Below are 23967 nucleotides of genomic sequence, written 5' to 3'. Positions count from 1 at the left end.
GTTTGTCCTTCCAAGTGTATTTGCCCCTACAGCGTGGGCAAAACTTAAAAGGTGTCCTCTCCATAGCTGAGGCAATAAAAACTGGTGATAACAACCCCAAGGGAAAGATAGGGGAGAAAAAGACATTCTCGACGAGAAGATAAAAGTTCGAACCCCCACTCTCCCTACTGTATGTTGGCCGGCGAGGCCTGGCCACGTGTTCGGCAGCGCCGAAGGATCTCCTCCGTCTCTTCCCCTCCGTCGAAAACTTGCTCGGCGGAGAAACAGCTTCACAGCTAACGTCAAGGGGAGGGATCTTTAACAATAAGTATAAATTAAGGACCGAGGTCCGTAGTAAGTGTTTTGCAATGTCTCTCTAGGAGCTCCGCGTAAGGCGACCATAAGCTGGGCGGAAAAAAACAATCAGAGGGACCTCGACGCGTGAGGGATTGTGGGTACAATGCATGTCACTATAGGGATAGTGTTAGACACGCCTTGTCGACGTCCCCTTTTCGACTACGAAAAACAAAATGCAATACTCCGCAGTGACCACTGGATGTCAGACCTATGCACAGCATGTGATTCTAAGCAGATTAACAAACATCAGAAAGTTATTTATTTAGGCCTTTAGAACACTGAAAAATGAAATGAGCAGGCAGCAACACAACATACTAGAGTACAAATATACAAATCAGCATTAGGTTCAAAACATACATCAAATAACTTAACAAGGGAACGCTGGTAAAATAATGCAGATGCAGTAAAATGATACAATGGGAACCAGTCACAAGTACAATTGCTCTTTCTAGAGAAGTCCAGTGCCAATATGTTTGGTGCCCAGTGCCCAAATGTCACAGGCCCCAACAAAAGGTTTCTCACTGGTAGGAGTTTTCAAAAGGATGCAATGGGCTTGTGGTGGTGATGAACAACTATTTATTGGAAGATAAGGCAAGTTCACCCCTTTCTTCCAGACCCAATGCTAACTCAGGAGCATGATACCAGACCCAGGTTCAATGACCAAAGGTGAGTGGAAGAGAGTTGGGAGACAAAGGGACTTGTTCCCAATGTTGTCCAATAGAGCATAGGGGGTTAGACAGGCAAACTGAGGATTACTTACCCAGACTTAGATTTTCCCAAGGATCACAATGGGCCGACTGGGGATGCAGTCTTCAGTCCTTTGAAGTGCCAAGGCGATGCAGGTTTGATGATCCTTCCAGCCGGGTGCAACTGCAAGATGTAATCCCCATCAATTAGGGAATGCAGATTCCAACGATGCAGACCCCTTCAGGACACTTCTCTGGATGGAGGAAGGAGAGTTCCAGCAACGATCACCGCCACAGAAGCATCACCAGGACAGGGTCCGTTGAAGATAAGAAATTGGAATTCTTGGATAAGGCGACTTGTGGCACAACCTGGTGACCACAAAAGATTTGGAGTCAGACTATTCTGGCAAGGTAGCCCAAGAGAAAGCTGGCGAGTCCACTGGAAGTGCAGGGACACTTCTGAAGGCTCTGAGGGCTGTATCCTCAAGAAGGCGTTGAGATTAGCTGGTCCCACTAGTCCAAGGGCTGAAGCAATGCAGAGGGCCTTCAGAGATCAAGCAGAGGGGTAGGGCTTTGCCGGGCAGGACACTGGAGTGAATGCTGGCCCTCTTCAGGAGTCTTCGGGTCATCAACACGCTGTTCTTCTGCGAGGGATTCTTGGCTTCAACTTCAATCTGAAGAAATAGCTGCAGGAAGAGTCCTCTTATACAAAATACGAGCTGGAACCAAGTCCAAGTCGTCTCTGCACCATTCAAACAGCCAGTAGTTATCCAGTCAGGGACAACTACTGGTTTCAGATCCGCCCCAGTAGAAGGCTCTGGCACCAAGGATGTGTACAGGGAGGATAGCTCAGAGGCAACGTGCTCTCCTTGGAAGCAAGACGTCACAAAGCAACACAGGTTCGATCCCCGGGTCCGCGTTTAGAAACATCTGGGTATTAAGCACGTTATAAATAACCCATCATATCAGGACTAGACAGTCCCACCCCTCTTCCTGGGCTACACATAGGCTCACTATCCCGCGAAAGCAGCAGCAAATGCATGAACTTCACTTAAGGACTTTCCTGACCTGAAACGGCAGGAAAAAGGCCAAACTATAATATGGGCAAAGTAGAAGTGAAAATCTCATGCCACAGCCAATTTAGTGCACTAAATGTAGCGATACGCGGTAAGGGCAAATGTGCACAAGAAAGATAAAGTAAAAATCCAACGGCTGCCATCAGCTTGTCTTTAGGCACATATAAAAGTAACCAAAACTCCCAAGTGTAAAAAGTTAGGTTGATACACAAGTACCCCCATTGCACTGCGAGATGCTGTGTGCAATGTAAAATACAAGAACTCAAAAGAGAAACAATGTTTCCCAGTACTGACAGTGTGAAGGACTAGTCAGTTTCCCCATAACAAATGAGCAAAAGGGAAGTGAAGCTGAAGGCTTTACTTTACTTCAAAAGGCCAGGATAGGATTAAAAAACAGAGCAAAATGAATGGGGTTCCACATAAAACGATTAAAGGGAAGTTGCAAAAAGGAAATCTTGTCCAACTGTCCACCAGACATCCAGAGACTCTACTTTGAATGTTTGCAGGGTTGACAAAGTGGAACAAAAAGTGCCTCTAAATAGGAGCCTCTAAATAGGTGCCTCTAAATAGGTGCCTCTAAATAGGTGCCTCTAAATAGGTGCCTCTAAATAGGTGGACCAGGTATGTTTGGAAATGACAGAGGATTAGATGAATTTGTATTTATACCATTTATAAATCTCCACAATTTTTGGGAGGGGTGATTATTTACAATCTGGAGCATATATTGGCAATCGTGAAAATAAAGATTGATTCTGTAGAATGTTAATTACTGTGTTTCTGCTTTAAAGTCACAGCCTTATCTAATTGCCTTAGGCAGTTTTTTGTTGTTTAGTGCCACTACTTCGCCAGACTTCGATTTCGAATAAATGTTTGCTTGGTGAAGATTGATGGATTTTTTAAAGAGCGGTTCAGACCTTCAGAGCCTTTAGAGAATAAAAGGCTTGAATTACTTTCTAAAACATTTTTATCACACTGTCCAACTAGGAAAACACAAACCAGCCATGCCCTACTTCACCTTTCCAAAGATTCAAACAAGGCTACAAAGAGACTCACATCACTGAACTCCAATGGCAAGCTCTCACTGGGCTGAAGCTCAGCAGTACTCAGGTACAGGTCCATAGGAACTACATCTAGCTGCTCTGGGGCACAGAGCACCTGTTCGGGTTTGTACATCGGGTGTGGCAGCTGTGTATGTAGTGCGCAGGCAGGATCCTCAGCGAGACCAGCATGAACAGCCCTATTGCACGGAACTTCCTCCGAGCCATGGCAGAGCTTGAAGAGAACCTGATTAGTATCCTGACAAATATCTGACAATGCAATGAAGGAAAAACAAAAAAGGAATAAACAGAAAACCAAAGGCACAGCTCAAGTATATGGCACAAAATAATTTGCAGGTTTAAAATGTTCAATGGAGGCCAAAACTTTCACTTGGATAGCTTACGCAGTTTTCACAGAAACTTGCAGTGCTGCTGCCTGTGCATGTACCATTAGTCATAATGGGAGTAATGTTGGATGTGATAGACGCCTATGTCAGTGTGAGGACATTTGCGAAGGACCCAATAGCATGCAATGCTATTCTGGGAGAATGGAAACAGGAATGGAAAACAACGTCAGCAAGCAGGGGAGTGGGTAGAGGTAGGAATCTGCACAATATGGCACATTCCATTTCACAGGGAGGTCGCAGCAGGTTAGAAAAGGTAATGAGATGCATTTTTCGGAGTTGAACACTTAGTTTGCCAGCATGTGACCCTTCACAAATTCACAAGAATACTTCCCAGACATGCAGGTAACCTCTGGTGCGTATGGAAAACAGCACTTAATTTGTAATAGTATACTTGCTGCTTGAGCTTTAGTCACATTCTTTGCGCAGTTCTCCATCTGGTAGTTGGTCCACAGCATTACATTTTGCTTAATTTAATGTAGATGTCAACAGGGGTGGGTCATTGATCGGATCCACGCTCGCTACACCCATGCTACTAGTTGATGCCCTCGTCACATTTAGTGTTGTGGTTTTGATAAAACAACTTTATATCTGAAACTATATAGAAAAAATGTATCAGCGTCACAACAGCCACAAGAACAGTCCAAGGGTATTTATTAAACTTTGTGGGTCCTAGGGACGTCCCGCTCTCTAGTCTCCCTATCCTAATGCAGGCGTATGCAACCCTAAATTGGTGCAACCGATGTAACCCTTACTAATAGCTGGCTTTGGCTACCGATGATCCCTAAACTCTCTCAAGGACTTTCTAGATTTCCCTACTCTAACCATGGGTTAGTGTTTTAATAGGAGTTGGGATTGTGCCTTAATCGTGCTCAGTTGTACTCCAGCATCCCTACTTTTTTCTCCTCTTAACAATCGTCTAACTCTCCCAAGCATAACTCCTCCTCCCCACTACTAGTCGTCGTCCTCCCACCACTACTACCTCCACAATTCTCTCCTCCTCCACCACCACCACCACCACCACCATTCTCTTAAAACTCCCCAACGCCCCCTACTCAGCACCCATCACCACCCCCCTACTCGGCACCCATCACCACCACTACTCTCCTACTCAAAACCTCCTTCCACTATGTACCAACCACTTCACATACACTCCTTACACTAACTTGCTCTACTAAATCACCACGCAAACATGCACACAAACTGCAGTACCCCTATGAAAGCCAAACCAAAACATCACCTTTTCAAACTGTATCCACACTGCAAGTTTCCAATCCCCTTGCTTGAATTTCCATCCCTCTGTAGTGATTGGCCAGCTTGGCTACCACAATCTTGATCCATTTTCCACTCCCTGGGATGTGTATGTGCAAGGGGAAGTGTTAGGGAGAACTTTCATTTTTGTGCTAAAATCCTCCCACCTTAGAGACCCCCAGCTCTTTTGCTGGACTTTAGGACTTTTTAATTTTAACCCTGGAGTGAGCAAGCCCTTTTTCCCACTCTCTCATGTGTTTTGACGTGATTTGGGTTATGTGTTTCCACTGTTTTTGGAGTCTGACAAACGCCATAGGCATCTACTTTGTGTATGGTGACACACAGCACCTTCGGTGCAGTGTCACAGAGAAAGCCTTTAGATTTTCATAAGGGTTAAATACCTTTTCTTGTGTGAACTACTGTTCCCAAGTAGAATAAAGTGAAATTGACTTTACTTACCTTTTCTCTTAGTAGGTCCAGCACACACCATTTTATGTGGAGTATTGGGGGGTTACTTAGTAGTCCCTTATCCTACTCTCTCATGTAAAAAATGTTATGTTACCCTCACTACTTTAAACGGCTGGTGGCAGTGGTTTAAATTTTCCTACCATTGTGCCTTCATACCGCCAACTGATTCTTCAGCTTTGAAGCACGCCTCTGGCTCCAGTGTGTCTGGAAAGGCAGGATGTGAGGGAGGTTCCCGAAACTGCCCGGTACTTTGCCTATAGGAATGCCTGAATGCACCCAAGAGGGAGGACATCTGGAGGGCTCCTGCGGCAGCAATTTGGAGGTCGTCAGCAGCTACGGGGCTCTTTTCGGTTCAGCAGCAGTTCGTGGTTTCAGAGCTCGGTAAATAGCACCACCGCAGATCTTGAACACTGGTTGGGCCAGGTGAAAAGGAATGAGAAACATACCCTGAGCGACGGCCCAGTGCAGCAAGTCCTGTGCCTCTTTGGAGTGGGGGAGCGGGATCTGGTGCCCCCCTGCTTCTTGATGTAGAAGAGTGTGGTGGTATTGTCCGTGAAGACCCTCACCACATTGCCCTTGAGGGACGGAAGGAACAACCCGAGGGCCCAGGAGACTGCTCGCAGTTCCAGGACATTGATGTGGAGGTCCCTCTTCTCCGGTAGCCACAGGCCTCTTCCGTGGAGACGTCCAGTGGGGGCTCCCCAGCCCTCCAGGGAAGCGTCTGTGGTGACCATATACCCGGTACGTGGGACTTTGGAAATCCGTGCCCCTGTTGACGTTGGAGCGTGTGCCCAAGCACCTTATCGCTAGACGGAACTCCTTGTCGAGAACAATCCTGTCCGTGAAGATTCCGGACACTGAGCATCCAGGAACTCCTGGAGGGGTCGGATCCGAAACCTGCAGTCTGATCAGCTAGATATACAACATCATGCCTAGCAGCGACTTGATGGTCCATACCATGGTGATCTTCAGTGTCAACAGCCGTTGCACCTTGCCCAAGATGGCTGCGATCCTCTTCTGATGAGACCACCAGGTCGGAGCCGATGTTGAGCCTGGACCCCCAGAAAAGAGCGTCCTGCTATGGAATCAAGCAGGACTTGGGAGCTGGGATTCTCAGTGAATTATCCATCAGCAGCCGGAAGGTCCTGTCCATGTGGTTGATTGAGATTTCCCTTGACCTAGCCTGGATGAGCCAGTCATCGAGGTACGGGTACACGTAGCCCTTGCAGACGTAGATAGGCCGCCACTGGTGCCAGGCACTTTGTAAACACCCTAGGCGCCGACTTTAGTCCAAAGGGAAGGCCCCTGAATTGATGGTTCATTCCATGTATGCGAAGCGCAGGAACTGCTGATGTCACGTGTGAAAGGGGACGTGGCAGTAAGCCTCCTCTAGATCAAGCGACGTCAGGAAGTCCCTTTCCTCCAGTTGGCCGAACACGTGCTGCAAAGTGACCATCCTGAATTTTTGGGACTTGAACTTGTTTAATCGTCGCAGGTCGAGAATGGGCCTCCAGCCCCCAGTCTTTTTTACTAAGAAGTATCTTGAGTAAACTCCAGTGCCCCGGAGTCGCTTTTGAAGCCGCTCTATCGCCCCTTTTCGTAACATGGCCCGTACTTCTTGTAGGAGCCGAGAGATGTGCTGCTCCTGTCAGGCCAACGGTGGTATCCGCGGACACTTCTGCTGGAATTCTAGAGTGTCTGTGGGCGAGAACGTCCAGCACCCATCAGTCGGTGGAGATCTTCTTCCACTCACTGTCGAAGCCCGCCAGGCGGCCTCCCACCGGGATGCATGGGTTAGGACACGACGTCCTGGCCGGTTCAGTCCTGCTTCAGGGACTGTGTGCCGCCTTGGGAGCGACGACAGCGGCCACTTCCGAAAGCCTTGGAACGACCTCTGTAGGCTTCCTGGGTCGTGTAACGGGAAGGTTGACAGTAGGACAACCATCTGCCACCGAAACCCTTGGACGATATTCGGGACTTGTCTCCTGAGGCACGAAAGGAAAGGCAGTGTTGCTGCAGCGTGCCTAGGGCCTGGGTGTCAACCTCCGGAACCTTGGAAGGCCTATCAATGATATTAACTACCTCCTTGGCTTCCTCCTCACCTGAGTCTTCTGGAGAAGTGTCGCAGCGGTAAACCTTTTTCCCAATCTTCTTTTTCTTAGAGAAGAGGTATGGCCGTCCGCGGTGAGAAGCCACCCTGATTCCCTGCCAAGCAGGGAAGCAAGAGGCTTCTTTCCCGCAGGGACCGGGTAATGAGGGAAAAAAGCGGATGCTCAAAAAAACCCTCGGAGAAACAAAGTCACGGTCCTGTAGTTTCGGAGAGTGATGTGCAGTAATTCAGCAGATCCGATGTAAGAAGCAGGATGACTGGAGCGAGAATCTTGAGCAGGAGACGGAAGGCGAGGCAGGTCCTTGGAAGAATCCAGGAGTGAAGGATGAAGGAGTAAGAGAGGGCAAGAAGCAAAGAGAAAACCAGAATGGCGGCGGAGCGCCACGGAAGGGAAAGGAAAGGAGAAAGCGAACGGCGAAGGGACGCCGACTGGAGACCAAAGGGTAGCAAAAAATAGCACAAAGGAAAAAACACACGGAGCCAGCAACTCGGGAAGAAACAAAGTTGCAACGCACCGAACCCGGAAGTGGGCAGTGCTTAAATAGTGAAGCCGGAAAAAACAGAGAAAGACTAGAGCGGTAAACCTGGAAATGGACAGGGAAAAACAATGGATGACCTAATGGCGCCGCCAACGCCAGGTGTTCCATAGCCCCCACCGGCGACTAGACGCTGGCGGCATGACACTGGGCCATTCTGTGTCGGTCTTGATGGCTTGCAACGAGTCATCAACGGCCTTCCCAAAGAGATTCTCGGCGTCTAATGGCATGTCCAGGATCCTCGTCTGAACTTCCTGACGAAAGTTGGTGGCTTTCAACCAGCAATGACGAAAGAGGCAGACACCATTCCCCATCTGGCAGAACCTTGTGTCTGCGATGTCCAGGGCCACAGTGATTGCATGGTCCGATGCCACTTCGCCGTCCTGTAGGATCTCCAGTGCCTCAACCAGCTTGTCGTGGGGGAGGAATTCCAGCAACTGGGCCATCTTGTACCACAGCCCTGTCGTACCTGGCCAGGATCGAAAGGGCATTGGCCGTTTTGACAGTCGTTACCGCAGAGTAGATCACCTTTCGGCCCATTGCGTCCAATTTCTTCCACTCGCTGTCTGGGGGAACGGAGGCAGACAATGGATTTGAGGACTTCTTCCTCGCAGACGCCGACATACCGAGTCTGGGGAGGGCTGCAATCGCAGGCACTAGGTGCGGACTGCGGCACCCGGTACTTCTCCAGACGGTCTCTTTTTTGCCAGGGATCAGGCGGGATGCTTCATCAGCACCAGGCCCTCATCCTAAACGTAGTCTAGGAGAGGCACTGCCAGACTGTTCTACTGCCAGAATGTTCTTCCTTTTAGCCTCTCGGCACTGGTACAGGAACCCTTCCTTTTTGGTCTCTTTTGGCGTCAGCTGGAAGAGCACCGACACACAGGGGACCATGGAGTGGAATGAACCCACTTCGTCAGGTGGAGATGCTCTCGGTGGGGGAAGACACTCCGCCATCATCCGTATCCGTTGTTGCCATATCTGTCTCTATATTCCTGGGGGGGGGGGGGAGGGGGAGGAATCTAGTGGAGGGGGCTATGTGAGGCGGCGTGCCTCTTCCTCGCCGTTGTGGGCCCGAAGCCACTGGTGCCGGGGGTGCCATCGGTATCCTCTTCTGTATCTCCGACACGACTGTGTGGAGAGTGGACAGGATGTCCACCGACACGTCTCTGGGAGGTGTAGGGGGAGCCGGCCTGCTGGGCCCAGCGGCCAAGTCTTCGATGTCATCTGCTCCGCCGTCGTCCCCCTCAACAGGTTCACTGTTGTCCTCCTTGGCGTTCCCGTCGCCGTCGTCCCCCACGCCCGTGTGAACGCACGCCATGTCCTCGTCCTAAGAAATATATGCGCCTTGGAGCATAGCCGGAGACCTCTGGTCTGGGTCAGCCCCTTTTGCCTTCGAGAGGGTGGTCACCACCAGCTCGATTGACTAGGACGATTTCTACTGGGCCTTCAAGGGCAGGTCGGTCACCTTACTCAGTGCCTTGGCCTTCTCCGTCTTCTCCCGCAGCTTCCCGGGGTTAGTGGACTTCTTTTGAGGAGGAGCTGGAGCGATGGCTTGAGATGGAAGCAGCTGGTGATGTTTATTAAGCCCTGCTCGTCGCGGCGACCCCGACGGAAACTGACTTGCGGTGCTTGCCTTGTCTTGGACCCCCACGGATGAGCCGACCTCAAAGGACCTATGAGCCTGTTGCTAGGACCGGTCAGTCCTGGGTGAGGCATGGCCCTGCTTGCCGCCCGGAGTAGAGGCCTTGGCGTTGAGCCATGCCCCAATCTGCTGCGCCGATCCTTCATGGTGCGTTTGGTGAATCCCAGGCAAATCTCGCAATCCGCCTCCCAGTGGTCCAGATGGAGACAGTAGAGGCACTGGGAGTGTTGGTCCTCCACAAACTCGTTCCTTAGTCCGCAGCTGGAGCAGAGCTTGAAGAGAACGTCCGTCGCCGTCCTCCGACATGGTCTGGCGTGCGGTGTAGGCCCGATGGACTTCTTGAATCTTCGATGAAACTCAATGATTCTTGCCCTTGAAGAGGGGGGGGGGGGGGGGCATGAAAATGCCGACAAACGGATCAGGGAATATTCATGAGCATGTGAAGCCATGCCAGACCCCATGCTGGGGAACAAACATTTTTACATGAGTAGGTAGGATGAGGGGCTACTAAGTAAACCAAACCCCCACCCAGCACTCCACATACGATGGTGTGTGCTGGACCTACAAAGAGAAAAAGTAAGTAAAGTCAATTTCACTTTACTATTCTTGGGAACTGGAGTTCACACAAGAAAAGGTATTTAAACCTTATGAGAAATCTAAAGGATTTCTCTGTGGCACTGCACTGAAGGTGCTGTGTTTCACCATACAACAAGTAGATGCCTGTTGGAGTCAGACTCCAAAAACAAAGGAAACAATGCTAATCGGGTCAAAACACATGAGATTGAGAAAAGGGGCTCACTCACTCCAGGGTTAAAAGGTCCGAAAGTCCAGCAAACGAGCTGGGGGACTCTAAGGTTGAAGGGAATTAGCACAGAAATGAGAATTCTCCTGAACACTGTGCTCCAATTCACTTTGGCTGTCCTGGCTCCCTGCAGACTCTTCTAGTACATGAACTGATATATCTGTCCCTCATAGGTGGTAAATTGTTTTAGACTTATTGCTGGGAAAGGCTTGTCTAGACTTCATTGGAAGACTTAAGTATACTCACATGCCCAGAGAGCCCGTTTAACCTTTTTCCTTCCTTTAACCTTTCCTTTCTGCAACCTGAGAATCTGCAAAGTATAACTGTTGATATATAAATGCTATTACTCACCTTGTGAATGAAGTCACCTCCGGGTGTAGGAATTGTGTAAAAAGCATATCCAAAGAGTATCCACTAACTTGTGCTGATCCTGAAAAGTGTTTTAAAGTATATTTGATTGCTACATACATTGCCCTTTTTAAAGAATGGTTATTTAAAAATTGATGTTAAATAAATAACAGAAACCTTGATAAGTGTTACTTGGTTACGTTATGTTAAGGGTGATTATATGGCGCCGGCAGCCCGCAGGCATCAGGGCGCTGATAACATACAACATGCACTGGTCGCACCTGGGACTCAAAAAATAAATCTCTGAGGGCTCTTTGTTTCCTAGCAGTTCAAATGTTCTAAAAGAGGCACGTCTTCAGGCATTTCCTGAACGTTTGGTAGTTCTTTTCCAGCCGCAAGTTAGGTGGTAATTTGTTCCACTGTTGCGCAGCGCAAACAGAAAATAATCTGCCCATACCAGCCTTAAGCTTGTATCTTGGCACGTTAAGCAATCTTTTGTCTGCTCAGCGTAATGGTCTCCGTGGACTGTATCTTACAAATTGCTTCTTGAAGTAGAGATGGGCATCTCCAAAAATGCACCTTAGAATGATGGTCATTGACTTACAATTCACTCTATCCTCGACTCTTCGCTAATGCAAAGATTTTCTAGCTGCTGTTATATGGTACCTGGTTTTTAATCTCTTCACTAAACGTTCCGTGTCGTTTTCAATGACTTGACACCTGGCAATGTCTTTTTTAGTTGCTCCTAACAATGCATTCCCGTAATCTAATCTGGACAATACTATTGCCCTGGCAATGGTTGCTGTAGTAACCTCATTCAGATACGGTCTGATTGCTCTCATGTGGAGGCGTAGGAAGTATGCATCAATTTTGTGCAAATAATTGACCTGAGCTTCTTAGCTCACCAAGGCATCTACCATCATCCCCAATGTCTTGACCTTGCTCGAAACCTGAATTGTAGCCTCTTTGATAGACAAGGTTTTGTACTCCTCTCCTAGTTTGGCTCTGGCTGAGCTGATTCCAAAGATCATGAGCTCAGTCTTTGCGTTATTTAAGCACATACAGTTTTGCTTCATCCATAGGTCTATTATGCGGTATATTTCAGCTATTTTTGCACTGTCCCTGGTGTATTCTCCCTCTAATTCAATGACGAGTTGCATATCGTCTGTGTAATTTGTAAAAAAGATGTCAACATCATCCTACAGGTCAGAGGAAAGAGATATATGGGATACATTACTCACCGTAATCGTATTTCTGATGCTTGTATCTGCTTAGATTCACATGCTGTGCATAGGCCGACATCTAGTGGAAGCTGCGGAGTATTACAGTTTGTTTTTCGAAACTCGAAAATGGGCGTCGACACAGGCGTGCCAGTAATACTATCCCTAGTGTGACGTCCACTGTACCCAAGATCCCTCACGCGTCTGGGATCCTCAGATTGTATTTTTTCTGACATGAGGAAGCATGAGGAGTAGCGTGAGTACAGATAATCCAAGCAGATAGACAGAAAGGTAAGACTACAAGTAATCATGCGCCTTCTCTCGGAGGGGAGGAAGGGTGGGTCGCATGTGAATCTAAGCAGATACAAGCATCAGAAATACGATTACGGTGAGTAATGTATCCCTTCTGAGGCTTGTGGAATCTGCTTAGATCACATGCTGTGCATAGATTAGCGAGCAGTACCCGAAGAAGGAGGTGGGATGTGAGAAGGGTCAAGAGCAAACAGGTGTCTTAGAACCGCTTGTCCCACTTGTGTATCTGTCTTGGAATGAGTGTCAATGCAGTAATGCTGAGTAAAAGTGTGAATAGAGCTCCAAGTAGCTGCTTTGCAAATGGTGTCGAGGGGAACATTTGCAATGAAAGCCAGAGTGGCACCAATGCCTCTAGTAGAATGGGCCCTTGGCGTAAAAGGCAGAGTTTTTCCAGAAAGAGAGTAACACAGCTGTATACAGTTGATAATCCACTTCGCGATCGCGCCTTTAGAGACGCGATCCCCCTCTCTGCCTGTAGCTACGGAGACAAACAGTTGATCTGTTTTTCTTAGTGGTCTGGTTTTATTTACATAGTAGAGGACCGCCCTACGCACATCAAGGGTGTGTAGTTTCACCTCAGCCGAGCTTTGCGGGTTCTGGAAGAAAGCCGGAAGCTCGATGGACTGGTTTACATGGAATTTAGATATGAATTTAGGTGAAAACCTAGGGTGTGTGCGTAAAACCAGTTTGTCTTTGTGGATAATAAAGAAAGGATCCTGCACTGACAGAGCCTGAATTTCACTGACCCTTCTTATGGAGGTAATGGCTACTAAGAAGGCCGTTTTATAAGTCAGGTGTTTGAGACTACTTTTATGCATGGGTTCGAAAGGGGGGCCCATGAGCTTAGCTAGCACCACATTGAGGTCCCATCCTGGCGGTGGGTTCGAAATAGGAGGGTGAAGTCTCTTTACTCCTTCCATGAAGGCTTTAACTACTGGTACTTTCCACCACGATACTTTGTTATGGGATGTGGTGTAAGCCGAGAGGGCTGCCAGGTGTACTTTCAGAGAGTTAAAAACCAAACCTGCGTCCAGCAGGTGGAGCATGTATGTTACTACGTTGGAAGGAGTGTAATCAACTGGGTTGATTTGTTTATTCTGGCACCAAATAACGAATCTCTTCCACTTGTCAAAGTAACAGTGCCTTGTGTTTGGTTTCCTGGATTCTTTTAGGATGTCCATACACCTCTGTGGTAAATTGAGATGCCCAAACTCTATGACCTCAGGAGCCATGCTGCCAGGTTCATTGAGTTGGGTTCCTGGTGCACTGTTTGACCTTGTTGCTGGGACAGTAGGTTGTACCAGGCTGGGAGTTTGATGGGCTCGCACAGCGCCATCCTGCGTAGGTGTGGAAACCATGGTTGTCTCGCCCACATGGGAGCAACTAGGATGAGCGTCATCGATTCCTTGTTCATCTTGTACACCACCTTCCTGATGAGAGGAGTTGGTGGAAAAGCGTACGCAAACATCCCTGACCAGTTCATCCACAGGGCGTTCCCTTGGGAGTGTGGCTGGGGGAACCTGGATGCAAATCCTGGGCATTGTTTGTTTTCGCTTGTGGCGAATAGGTCTATAGTGGGGAAACCCCACTGAGAGAAGAGATCTTCTACGATCTCTCTGTGAAGGACCCATTCGTGTTCTTCTGGGAGGGAGTCTCTGCTTAGGGCATCCGCTAGGGAATTGAGCTTCCCTGGAACATGTTGTGCTGATAGGAAGATGTTCCGTCTGAGTGCCCATATCCAGATTTTCTGGGCAAGCTTGGACAGATTTGGCGAACGAGTCCCTCCTTGTTTGTTCAGATAGAACATGGCTGTCGTGCTGTCCGTCCGGATCTGCACCGACAAGTTTAGTAGATGGGGCTCGAACGCCCGAAGCGCTCGGAATACTGCCAGAAGCTCTAGCAGGTTGATGTAGTTCTTGGCTACTGAGTGAGACCAGAGACCCTGAGCTGTGTGGTGGAGATGGTGAGTTTCCCCACCCAGTCAGGCAAGCATCTGTAGTTACCACTGCTTGTACTTCGGGATCGTAAAAGGGTTTTCCCCTTGCGAGATTCTCTTTTGTCCACCAGTGTAAGCTTTGTACGAGTGTTGGCGAAACGACCACTAGATCGTCCCACTGACCACTTGCCTGAGACCACTGTTTCGCCAACCATTCCTGCATGGGACGCATGCGCAGACGCGCGTGGGGGACCAGGTAAATGCATGACGCCATCATGCCCAGTAACCGCATTGCTTTGCGTACCGTTATTTGTTGACCTGACTGATAATGTGGAATTTGCAGTAGTATATTCCGAATTCTTTCTTCCGAGGGGAAGGTCAACCCTTTCTGAGTATCTAGGATTGCTCCTAGGAACTGTTTTGAGGTGCTTGGCACCAGACTGGACTTCTTCTCGTTGATAGAGAAGCCTAATTCGTGGAGGAGGTCGATAGTCCTCTGAATGTTTGACCTGCAAATTCTTGGGGTTTCCCCCGTTATGAGCCAGTCGTCCAGATAAGGGTACACTGGGATTGCCTCCCTGCGTAGGTGTGCAGCTGCCACCGCCAGTACCTTGGTGAATACCCTTGGTGCTGAAGCTATCCCGAAGGGCAGTACCTTGAATTGGTAGTGGCGACTGTCCACTTTGAAGCGCAAGTATTTTTTGTGCGCTGGGAGCATGGAAATATGAAAATAAGCATCTTTCATATCCAAGGTTGCCATGTAGTCCCCCTTTTTTAGGAGGGGGATTACCTCTTGTAGCGTGGTCATACAGAATTTTTGGGGCTTGACATACTTGTTGGCAGGCCGTAGGTCCAATACTGGGCGCATTGTCAAATCTTTCTTTGGCACAAGGAAGTAAGTTGAATAGATACCCTTGTTTACCTGGTGTCCTGGGACGAGTTCTATCGCGTCCTTTTCTAGCAGAATGGCGATCTCCTCGAGAAGGATCTTCTGATGTTCTAAGGAGTGTATTCTTTGTCGTGGAGGGTGGTTCCGGGGACGCTGCAGTAATTCTATACAATATCCTGTGGACACTGTTGACAGCACCCATCTGTCTGAGGTGATCCCTTCCCAAGCCTGGGTGAAGTTGGAAATGCGTCCCCCTACTGGGGTTGCGTGAGAAGGGACCCTGAACTGAGCGTCACTGCTTTGGCGGAGGCGTGCCACCTCCCTTGTTGGGGCTGCCTCTGCCTCTTCCACGACCTCTCTTGTTACCCTTGCTGTAACTTTGGGTAGACTGCTGGTTGTTGTTCCATTGTGTACCCTGTCCTTGGGCATAGTTGCCTCTTTGTGAATTTTGGCCGCGTGGGCGACGAAAATTACTGTTCCCCCTCTGGTTTGGGGGTTTATTGGTAAGCTGGCCAAGGGATTTGAGAGTCTCGTACTCGTCCTTGGCATTCTTAAGCGCGTCTTCGACCGCTTTCCCAACCAATAGATCGGGTTCCACCGGCTTGTCTATTAATGAAGCCTGGGTTTCTGTTTTGAACCCCGACTGCCGTAACCACGCATGTCTCTTGATAACAGTACCTTCTGCTATCAATCTTCCTGCGTTGTCTGCAGCGTCGAAAGTTGCTTTTAAGATGCAACCAGACACGGCTCTCCCTTCTGCCGAGATCCGAGCCAACTGGCCCTTTAACGGTTCAGGAGCAGAGGCTATGAGTGCCGCGACCTCTTCCCATTGATGGCAGTTGTAACTTGCCAACAGGGTGGTGGAGTTTGCAATCCTTGCTTGGTAGGCGGACGTTGAGGCTACCTTCCTGCCAAACCCGTACAGTCTTTTGCTCTCCTTGTCGGGAGGAGCTTCTGACGACGATAAGGGTGTCCCAGCCCTCTTCCGAGTGTTGGTAACCACTAGGGAGTCTGGTTTAAGATGACCTCTTATATAAAGAGGGTCAGACTGGGCTGCCCGAAAAAGTTTTTCGACTCTGGGGTTGACGGCTCTGGTGAGGTTAGGATTCACCAGGGATGGATCTATTCTACGTTGGATGGATTTAAGGATAGGGATGGTCTGAGCGACCGGCCTCCTCTCTCCCACCAACTCCTCTGCAAAGTCCCTTTCCTCCTGTACACCGTGGGTGTCGATGTGAAAATGTTCTGCTGCGCGAGCGAGAACTTCGTTAAGGAGGGGCTGGTTATCAACTGGCGAGTCGGTAACTGGGGCTTCGCTCTCTACCGGGGAATCTACTCTGTAAATTTCCTGCTCATCTTCTACCTCCTCCAGGTCCTCATCCTCCGCATAGTATTCAGACCCGGTTCGTTCCTCCATAATTGTAAACTCCTGGTCCCCTTCAGGGAAAGGTTGTCCTTGGTATCTGGGGTGTGGAGTAGAGTATGGAGTAGAGTAAGGCTGCACCTCGAAGGGGTCAGGTCTTTCGACCCGGGCCTTTTTACTTAGGGGGATAGGATCAGAGGAGCCTGAGGGTGTGGCCCCTTGAGTGTCATACGAAAGGAAATGTTCTGGGTTTTTGTCATAAAAATCAGCTAAGGAAGACATCCTTGACATGACCCTGTCTATGTCCTCACTGGACCATTCTTTGGAACAGGGTATGACTTTAGTAGGCAGCTTAGAGGACTTATCAAGGGTACCCTTGCTTGATGTTGATGTCCCCGTAGATTTATGTTTATCTGTCTGCTTGGGGTGGAAGGATGGTCTTACAGGAGTGGAAGGCTGAGCTTTCCGCTGTTTCCCTCCCTCCCCGTGCGTGGAAAAATGTTTTCCCTGCCCCTTGGCGGCCCCAGAGACTTTCGACGCCTGGCGCCGAGGGTCGGGAGAGGTATCTTGCTTCGAGCGTGGGGCCTCGCTGGTGTTAACTGCGCTCTCGGTCTCTTGGAGCGCGGCCTGGGGGTGGAAGTCGTCTTCGTCTTCCGACGATCGAACTTCCGTTAATCTAGGGAGTGAGGCACTCTTGGCAAGAGTGGATGATTGCCTTGCGTCATGAGGCGATCTCGATCGAGAGCGCCCAGAGGACACCGAGTCGGACCGTTCTATTCGTGCCTCTTTCCGAGAAGTCGACGTCGTCGAGGTTCGGTTGGACTTAGTGTGTTTAGTGTGTGTAGGGTGTGTAGCGCTTGCGTCGCCGGGGGTCTTCCCCATAGCCGCCCTGCCGGACAACCTTCCGAGGTCGGGGACCTGCGCTCGGCAGTCTTTCGACGCCGTAATGCCCTCGCCGTCCGAAAGTACGGCGTCGCTGCCATCGCTGAAGGCACCCTCCGCTGCCATGGCTGCCTGCCTGGCGTGGTGGGCCCAACGCTTTGTCGAACGGTCCTTAAGTGTTTTAGGTTTAAACCTACTACACGCTCTGCAGTTCGCTTCGGGGTGGTCCCTCGGCAAGCAGAGATTGCACGTGGCGTGCCTGTCGACCCAAGGGTATTTGCGGTTGCACTTGGGGCAGAATTGGAAAGGGGTACCCTCCATACGCACCTTGAGGCAGCGGGCTGGTAAGTGTAGGAAATATATAAGGTGTACCTATATACCAAGAGTGAAGAGTATGTACCACCCCCCACTCTCCCTACTTGCAGGGCCGAGGCCAGCGGCCTACTAGGCCCGGGCCGAGGCCAGCGGCCTTCCGAGGCCCAGATCCGTCGTGCAGCAGCCGACGGTCGATGTCTTCTCCAGCCGTCGCCGAGTGTCGATGGTCGACGTTTGGGGTGGGGAAGGATGTCAATAAATAATATTAATTGCAATAATTAGCAAAAGTATGGCTAAGGCCAGGGGACTCCGCAAGATGCTTCCGACCAGTATGGCGGAAAAAAACAATCTGAGGATCCCAGACGCGTGAGGGATCTTGGGTACAGTGGACGTCACACTAGGGATAGTATTACTGGCACGCCTGTGTCGACGCCCATTTTCGAGTTTCGAAAAACAAACTGTAATACTCCGCAGCTTCCACTAGATGTCGGCCTATGCACAGCATGTGATCTAAGCAGATTCCACAAGCCTCAGAAATATATATTTATATAAAGAAAAGCAGCAGAGATAGATTTGCACCCTGCGGTCCACCGAAGATGATTGAAATGGCCTCGGAAAACGTTTCCCCCAGTGCACTCTGGCTTGACGCTCCGTGAGAAAGGATGTGAGCCAGTCCAGGGCAATCGGGGAACACCCAGCTATTCTTTTTAAAGCTTTTACTAGGAGCTGGTGATCTGCCAGGTCGAAGGCTCTGCTTAGGTCAAGCAACATCAGCATCCCAGTTTTGCCCCTGTCAACTACCTCGAGCATGTGGCTTTGCAGGTCTAACATGGCCTTTTCCATACTATGGACAGCCCTGAAGCCTGATTGTTGGTGATGGAGTGATACCTGCTCTCCTATGTGTTTCTGTAATTGGTTTGTCGCTATTTTATCCAATATCTTAAGGATGAAATTAGAATTAGTGATAGGACGAAGATTACCTGGGTCCTTTGGGTCAAGACCTGTTTTTTTTAACCAAAGGCGCGATTGTGACTTTCTTAATTTCCTTCGTACTGATCCTTCTTTAAATGATGCATTCATTTCGAATATGACTTTTGAAGGAAGTATGTTTTCAGCACACAATGTTGGTTTCATTTTATTCAGTACCCCCAGCAATTCAGTTTCCGAAACTGATGCGAAGTTAAAAGAATCTATGGCTCCCAAATTAGGACACTTTCTCTCTGGCGTGACTTCTGCTGATTTTTCTCTGTCCTTAACTATATTATTTATTTTGCGTTTTTACTGCAAAAGCGTTTTGGACTATGTCACAGTCTTCCTTAGATGGGGAGAAAGGTGGTGCGAGACCTTTGGTTTTTCGATACTTTTTAATATTTCAAATATTTGGCTTGTGGCATTAGATGCTGCTGCTATTTCATTATTATAACGATTAGCCTTAGCTTCTCTTACACGTTCCCTGTAGTTTTTGTTGGCTTACCTCCAGTTGTCTTATTTTCCTTGCAGGGATTTTGATGCCATTTTCTTTATAGCACTCTTTTTTCTACTGTTTGTTCAGCTCTTCACTGAACCACTTCTGGTGCTTACTATTTTTTCTAGCTGTTTTGGTTTTCATTGGAGCTTCCTGTTCCACCAAGTCTTGAATCTGTGAAAGGTATTTAACATTATTTCACAGCTATCTTGTTCTGGCCCTACATTTTTAAAGTTTCTGCTCTGTACTTAAATGTGAGGGTTATGTTGCTGTTTGGTGTTTTCCAATATTACCTCGTAAGAAACCAAAAAATGATCACTCCATGTACATGGTTCTGTAATGATTTTCGGGTCTGCAAGTTTTGAGTTAAGGGCCAGTCCAATTGGTTACCTTGTGGGGTTGAAGGTTCGTTATTGAGCACTACGTAATCAAGGTTTTTTTAGGGTATTCTCAAGTGAGATGGCTTCTTTATCAGCCAAAATCCCTCTCCAATAGTTAAAGTCACCAACTAACAGTGTAGATATATTAGGTGATTTTAGGTTTATGAGCTGGGAACTGAGCTCGTTCAGCGAAGTCTGAAACTAACAAAGGAGGTCTATAAATAACTACTATGTTAAAGCAGTCATTAGGTGTGTAAGTTAATTTCAACTGTAGGGTTTCACATCCACTGCAAGTAAAGTTTGCTTTGAATAGTTTCATTGACTCTCTTGCTACCATAGCCACACCCGCACCCGGAGCGCTATCTTTGTTTATGTTGTACACTGTACAACCCCTCTGGTACTGCAATGTAGGTAGGTCCTATTGGATCTTTTAGCCATGTTTCTGTAATGCATAGCAGATCACATTTTTTCTCTGTGATCAACTTGTGTATACTGATTGCATGTTTACACATGGAGCGGGTATTTAGCAGTCCTACCTTAATCGTGTGGCGAGGCTGAAAATGGGTCCATATATCTTCCGAGGGATAATCTCTCTCCATTTGATTAGAATCCCTACACCCTTTTGTCAACTCACAGTTTGTTTTCCTGTCTGGGCATCTGCATTTATGAGTAGGAAGGGCTTTTCTGGCGTGAGTTTCTATGCGCAATCAGCCACTTCTCCGCCTCCTTCCACAGACTGTAGCAGACTGTGCCTGCCCGTGCGCGCCGGCGTGTTCGCGCCAGGTTTGAGGGGGGAAGTAGCTGCCTAGAACAGTTCTTACCTAAAATAAGGCATGCAGAGAAGAACCTCGGTTTCAACTCGCGTTAGCTAAGATGCACTGCAACACACGTTTAATCAAGCAGGGTTTTTCCTCACAGCGTTCAGTCAGCACCACAAAGCAAGATTTCAAGAATGATAGGCAATATTAATAATACAATGTTAAAATACACAAGCTAATGGGACACAAACGTTAATATAAAAATGCGGTACAGTAAATACGAATTTCATTGCTACAGCTCTACAGCTCACAGAGATAGGCCTGACTGCTCAGTAACACTACCAAATTGTGTAGTACAGACCTATACCAAAAGGTGGGTTACCTAATACCAAGCAGATAAGTCTTGTGTAGTCTCACGCAGTCTGACTACTCCAATTCTTACCCTACAGTAAGTCTATACATGTAGAGTGGGGGCAGAGGCTAAGCCGCACCCTTAAGGTGTTACAATTGAAAAAGAAATTAAATAGGGGGCTAAGCCCACCAAATTACTCACCACTGAAATCAAGGAGTATGGGGTATACCAGGTGTACGGGCGCTGAGACTAAGAAATTGAATGAGAACTATGGTTCAGAAGCGTTCATCAGGTGCAGAAAAGGAACAGCTAGGCTAACCCCTGCCTAGCGTCAAGTAACAAGAAAACACGTGCCAAAATCAATGCGCTGATATTGCAAATATATGGCTCCTAATACAAATGGTATCAAATGACATGTTACAATTGTGTAAATCATGATGATTTATTTTCCGTTTGCCCTTTTTGCCTACACGTGTTTCGATCTGTGTGGTCTTTATCAAGGCAAATTAATGTTGTCGACATCTAATAAACCCAATGCCATGTTATCATGTCCAAGTAATTATTATGAACACAAAAATTCATAACGTTTCCATTTGATCATGGTGAAAGAAATCAGAACAACATCGTTCGGGACAATGCACAATTCATCAGTAACACATGGATTGTCCAAATTGAGTGTCCCAACACATGGGGAACAGTTGAGTTATGACATTCAAAAGCGGGAAGGACGATGGGGGGAGAGGAGGGCGGGGGCAAAAGAAACAATGTATCTGATGGGTTATTGGATTCCGATTCAGTGACATTTAAGTTTACAGCAGAAAGTTTAGCTCGATTGCAGGCTTGTGAATCTTCATCGACAATATACACATCAAAAATTGCAAGTAATACCAATGTCGTGAAACCTTGTGTTACCATTGGTCTCTGGTGGTGAGCAAGCAAAAACTCAAGGACCTACATGGCTATACATGCTTCTACGGTTCTAGTTAGAATATGAGACCATTGATGCAGTCATTTTGGTTGGTGAAAGCAATGATCTATGATGGTCGACTTGCCAGAAATAAACATTACCGATATTAAAAATGTGCCATGATTGACTTCTGTATTTACATGTTAAATCATGTCTAATCTAGTATCATAAGGTGCGCACCCTGACCGTGCCCTCAGAGCCCGAAGCCAGATTTTTCCAAAGCGATTAGGGTTATGCAACCTGCAGTACTCACCCACTGTGGGACTGTACGAACCAAATGTCGGCATGGTCACGAAGTTCTTCAGAGTATTCCAGTGCAGTGTTTTCAAGATTCAAAGGGCTAGAAGAAAACCTATTTGCATTGCGATCTCTATTAGCACATCTGTGTTTAGTAAAGTGCAGTCCCGGGAGAGTGGGAGGGCAGGGGACTTGGGGGACCGGCACCCCCCAACACAAGGGTTGTAATGCCTTAGTCGATTCCCAGTAGTTTCCGCTTCCAATTGAAGCGTTAGTTTTGCAATTAGATTATGACACAAGATGGAAAGCCCCAGGGGTGCTTTAAGTGGTGTTGTGAGAGAAATTCTTATCGGTTATCAAGGTGCATGCATCCAAGTCAGTTTCGTTTGCAGAGCGTGGGAGGTCCGATCTTACATTGCGAGTTCTCAATCATGTGCATGTGTGAATATTATGTGATGAATGCATTGTCAGATGAGATGGGCACTCAAAGTAAAACATGGTGTGGCAAGCGCACATGTTTTTTGAGTGAGCGTAATCATATACCTGGAATGGCTCACTGATTGCAGTGTATTACCAATACAATATGTGGTCCTGCTAATGGCTCGATCCTGCGTTTGTAAGCATTCTCATTGGCATCCTTAAACGAATATAAAAGACTCTTGTGAACAGAGTCCGACATGGTTACAGCCGGGTGATATTGTTAGCCTGTTCGTCAGATTTAAACTTACCGATTAGATAGAGAAACGTTAATCCTTTCGGATCCTTGCTGCAGCCTACCCTGCCATCGTCCGGCGTGTGTCCTATAGCGGGCGCCATGTTGTGTCTTGTATTTATATGCTGCATGCCGTGTTACATGAAATGCGTTCCCCATACTTCCGTACCATTTTGGCATAGACAGGGTTGTAGGACTAATTGCTTTGGGTGTTTTGTAAACAGTGTGGCACATTCAAAAGCTTCAATATTGCGAGAATGCCTGCCGTGGTTATCTCATGTGGTGTGTTAGGGATCATTCTCAGAAATGTTGTGCTCATTTCCCCTTCTACCTTTGAGACCCCTAGCTCTTTTTGCTGGACTTTAGGACTTTTAATTTCTAACCTGGAGAGAGCGATACCTTTTTCCCCCACTCATGTATTTTTCTGTGATTTGGACTCTTTCTTTTTGACTTTGGAGTCTGACAAACTCCATAGGCATCTTTACATTGCGACACACAGCACCTTCAGTGCAGTGGGATAGGGAAGTCTTAGATTTCCAAAAGGTTTAAATACCTTCTCTTTGTGAAACTACTGTTTCCAAGAGCAGTGAAGTCAAATTGACTTCACTTATATTTTGTAACTTCCTAGACCCAGCACACACACAGACATACAATAGGGTGCCGGAGGGATTATTTAGTATTCCCTTTGATCTAGTTTCTCATGTAACATGTTTATGTACTACCATTGTGGGTTTTTACTGCAGGCGGCAATTGCAGCAAGACACTCATGGGTGCCAATTTTGCCAAAATAGGCCAGTCTTCTTTTTTCGCCATTTCTTGCTAGAAAGGTCCTTCTTGAGATTTACTCTGCGCGCCAAACCAGGTTTGGTCCATTTGTTCATTTGGTCTTTGGCAGGATTCACGAGTGAAGTCCGCCTCTGGCTCCCGCATGTCTGGCAGGGGCAGGCAGTGAGGGAGGAGCCCAAAACTCCCTGTGCTTAGTCTCCTTGGTTACAGGAATGCACCCAAGGGCAATTGGCTGGAGGGCTGGAATGAATGGGAGAAACCTGCATAAAAAGGCGAGGCTTTTTGGCTTGGAAGGCAGAGTCGACCACCAGACGAAGGAATCTGAAGAAGAACTTGGAAGAGACGCCTGCTGCAACTCCTGGACCGTTAGGTTGCCCGGTGAAGCCCTGCTGCTGTGCTGAAGCTCCGAATTCGCCTCGATTAGAGAAGATCTGCAAAAGGACTTCTCCTCCCCTTAGGTTGGTGGGACAAATCGACCCCAATACGAGTTAATCTGGAAATCCTCTTGGAGCTGGATGTACTTCCATTTTTGCTGCAGGAACCGAAGTGCCAGGTAGAGGAACACCAGAATCGAGTGAGTGTCTTTAAGTTGGACCCGAGCTCCAGGAAGATCCTCCGGACTACCAGGAAGCAGGACTGACCAAGTCTGAGCCACCTCAGATTGCTGGACCTCAGATGCCAGGAAAGTCATTGT

General features: G+C 47.9%; 1 protein-coding gene across 2 annotated transcripts in view; it reads right to left on the bottom strand.

Moving 5' to 3' along the window:
• Window positions 1-23967, bottom strand: part of KANSL2 (KAT8 regulatory NSL complex subunit 2) — a 492186-nt gene that overhangs the window by 143387 nt on the left and 324832 nt on the right. For both annotated transcript variants that reach the window (XM_069653861.1, XM_069653862.1), the window contains one exon: window positions 3152-3405. In XM_069653861.1, the coding sequence (XP_069509962.1) occupies window positions 3152-3405 (254 nt within the window). The remainder of the gene's footprint in view (window positions 1-3151; window positions 3406-23967) is intronic.

Source organism: Ambystoma mexicanum, chromosome 3q (assembly GCF_040938575.1).
Source record: "Ambystoma mexicanum isolate Mex_15411 chromosome 3q, UKY_AmexF1_1, whole genome shotgun sequence".
NCBI lineage: Eukaryota > Metazoa > Chordata > Amphibia > Caudata > Ambystomatidae > Ambystoma > Ambystoma mexicanum.
Note: the sequence above shows the minus strand (reverse complement) of the source record. Positions and strands in the feature narration are given on the sequence as shown.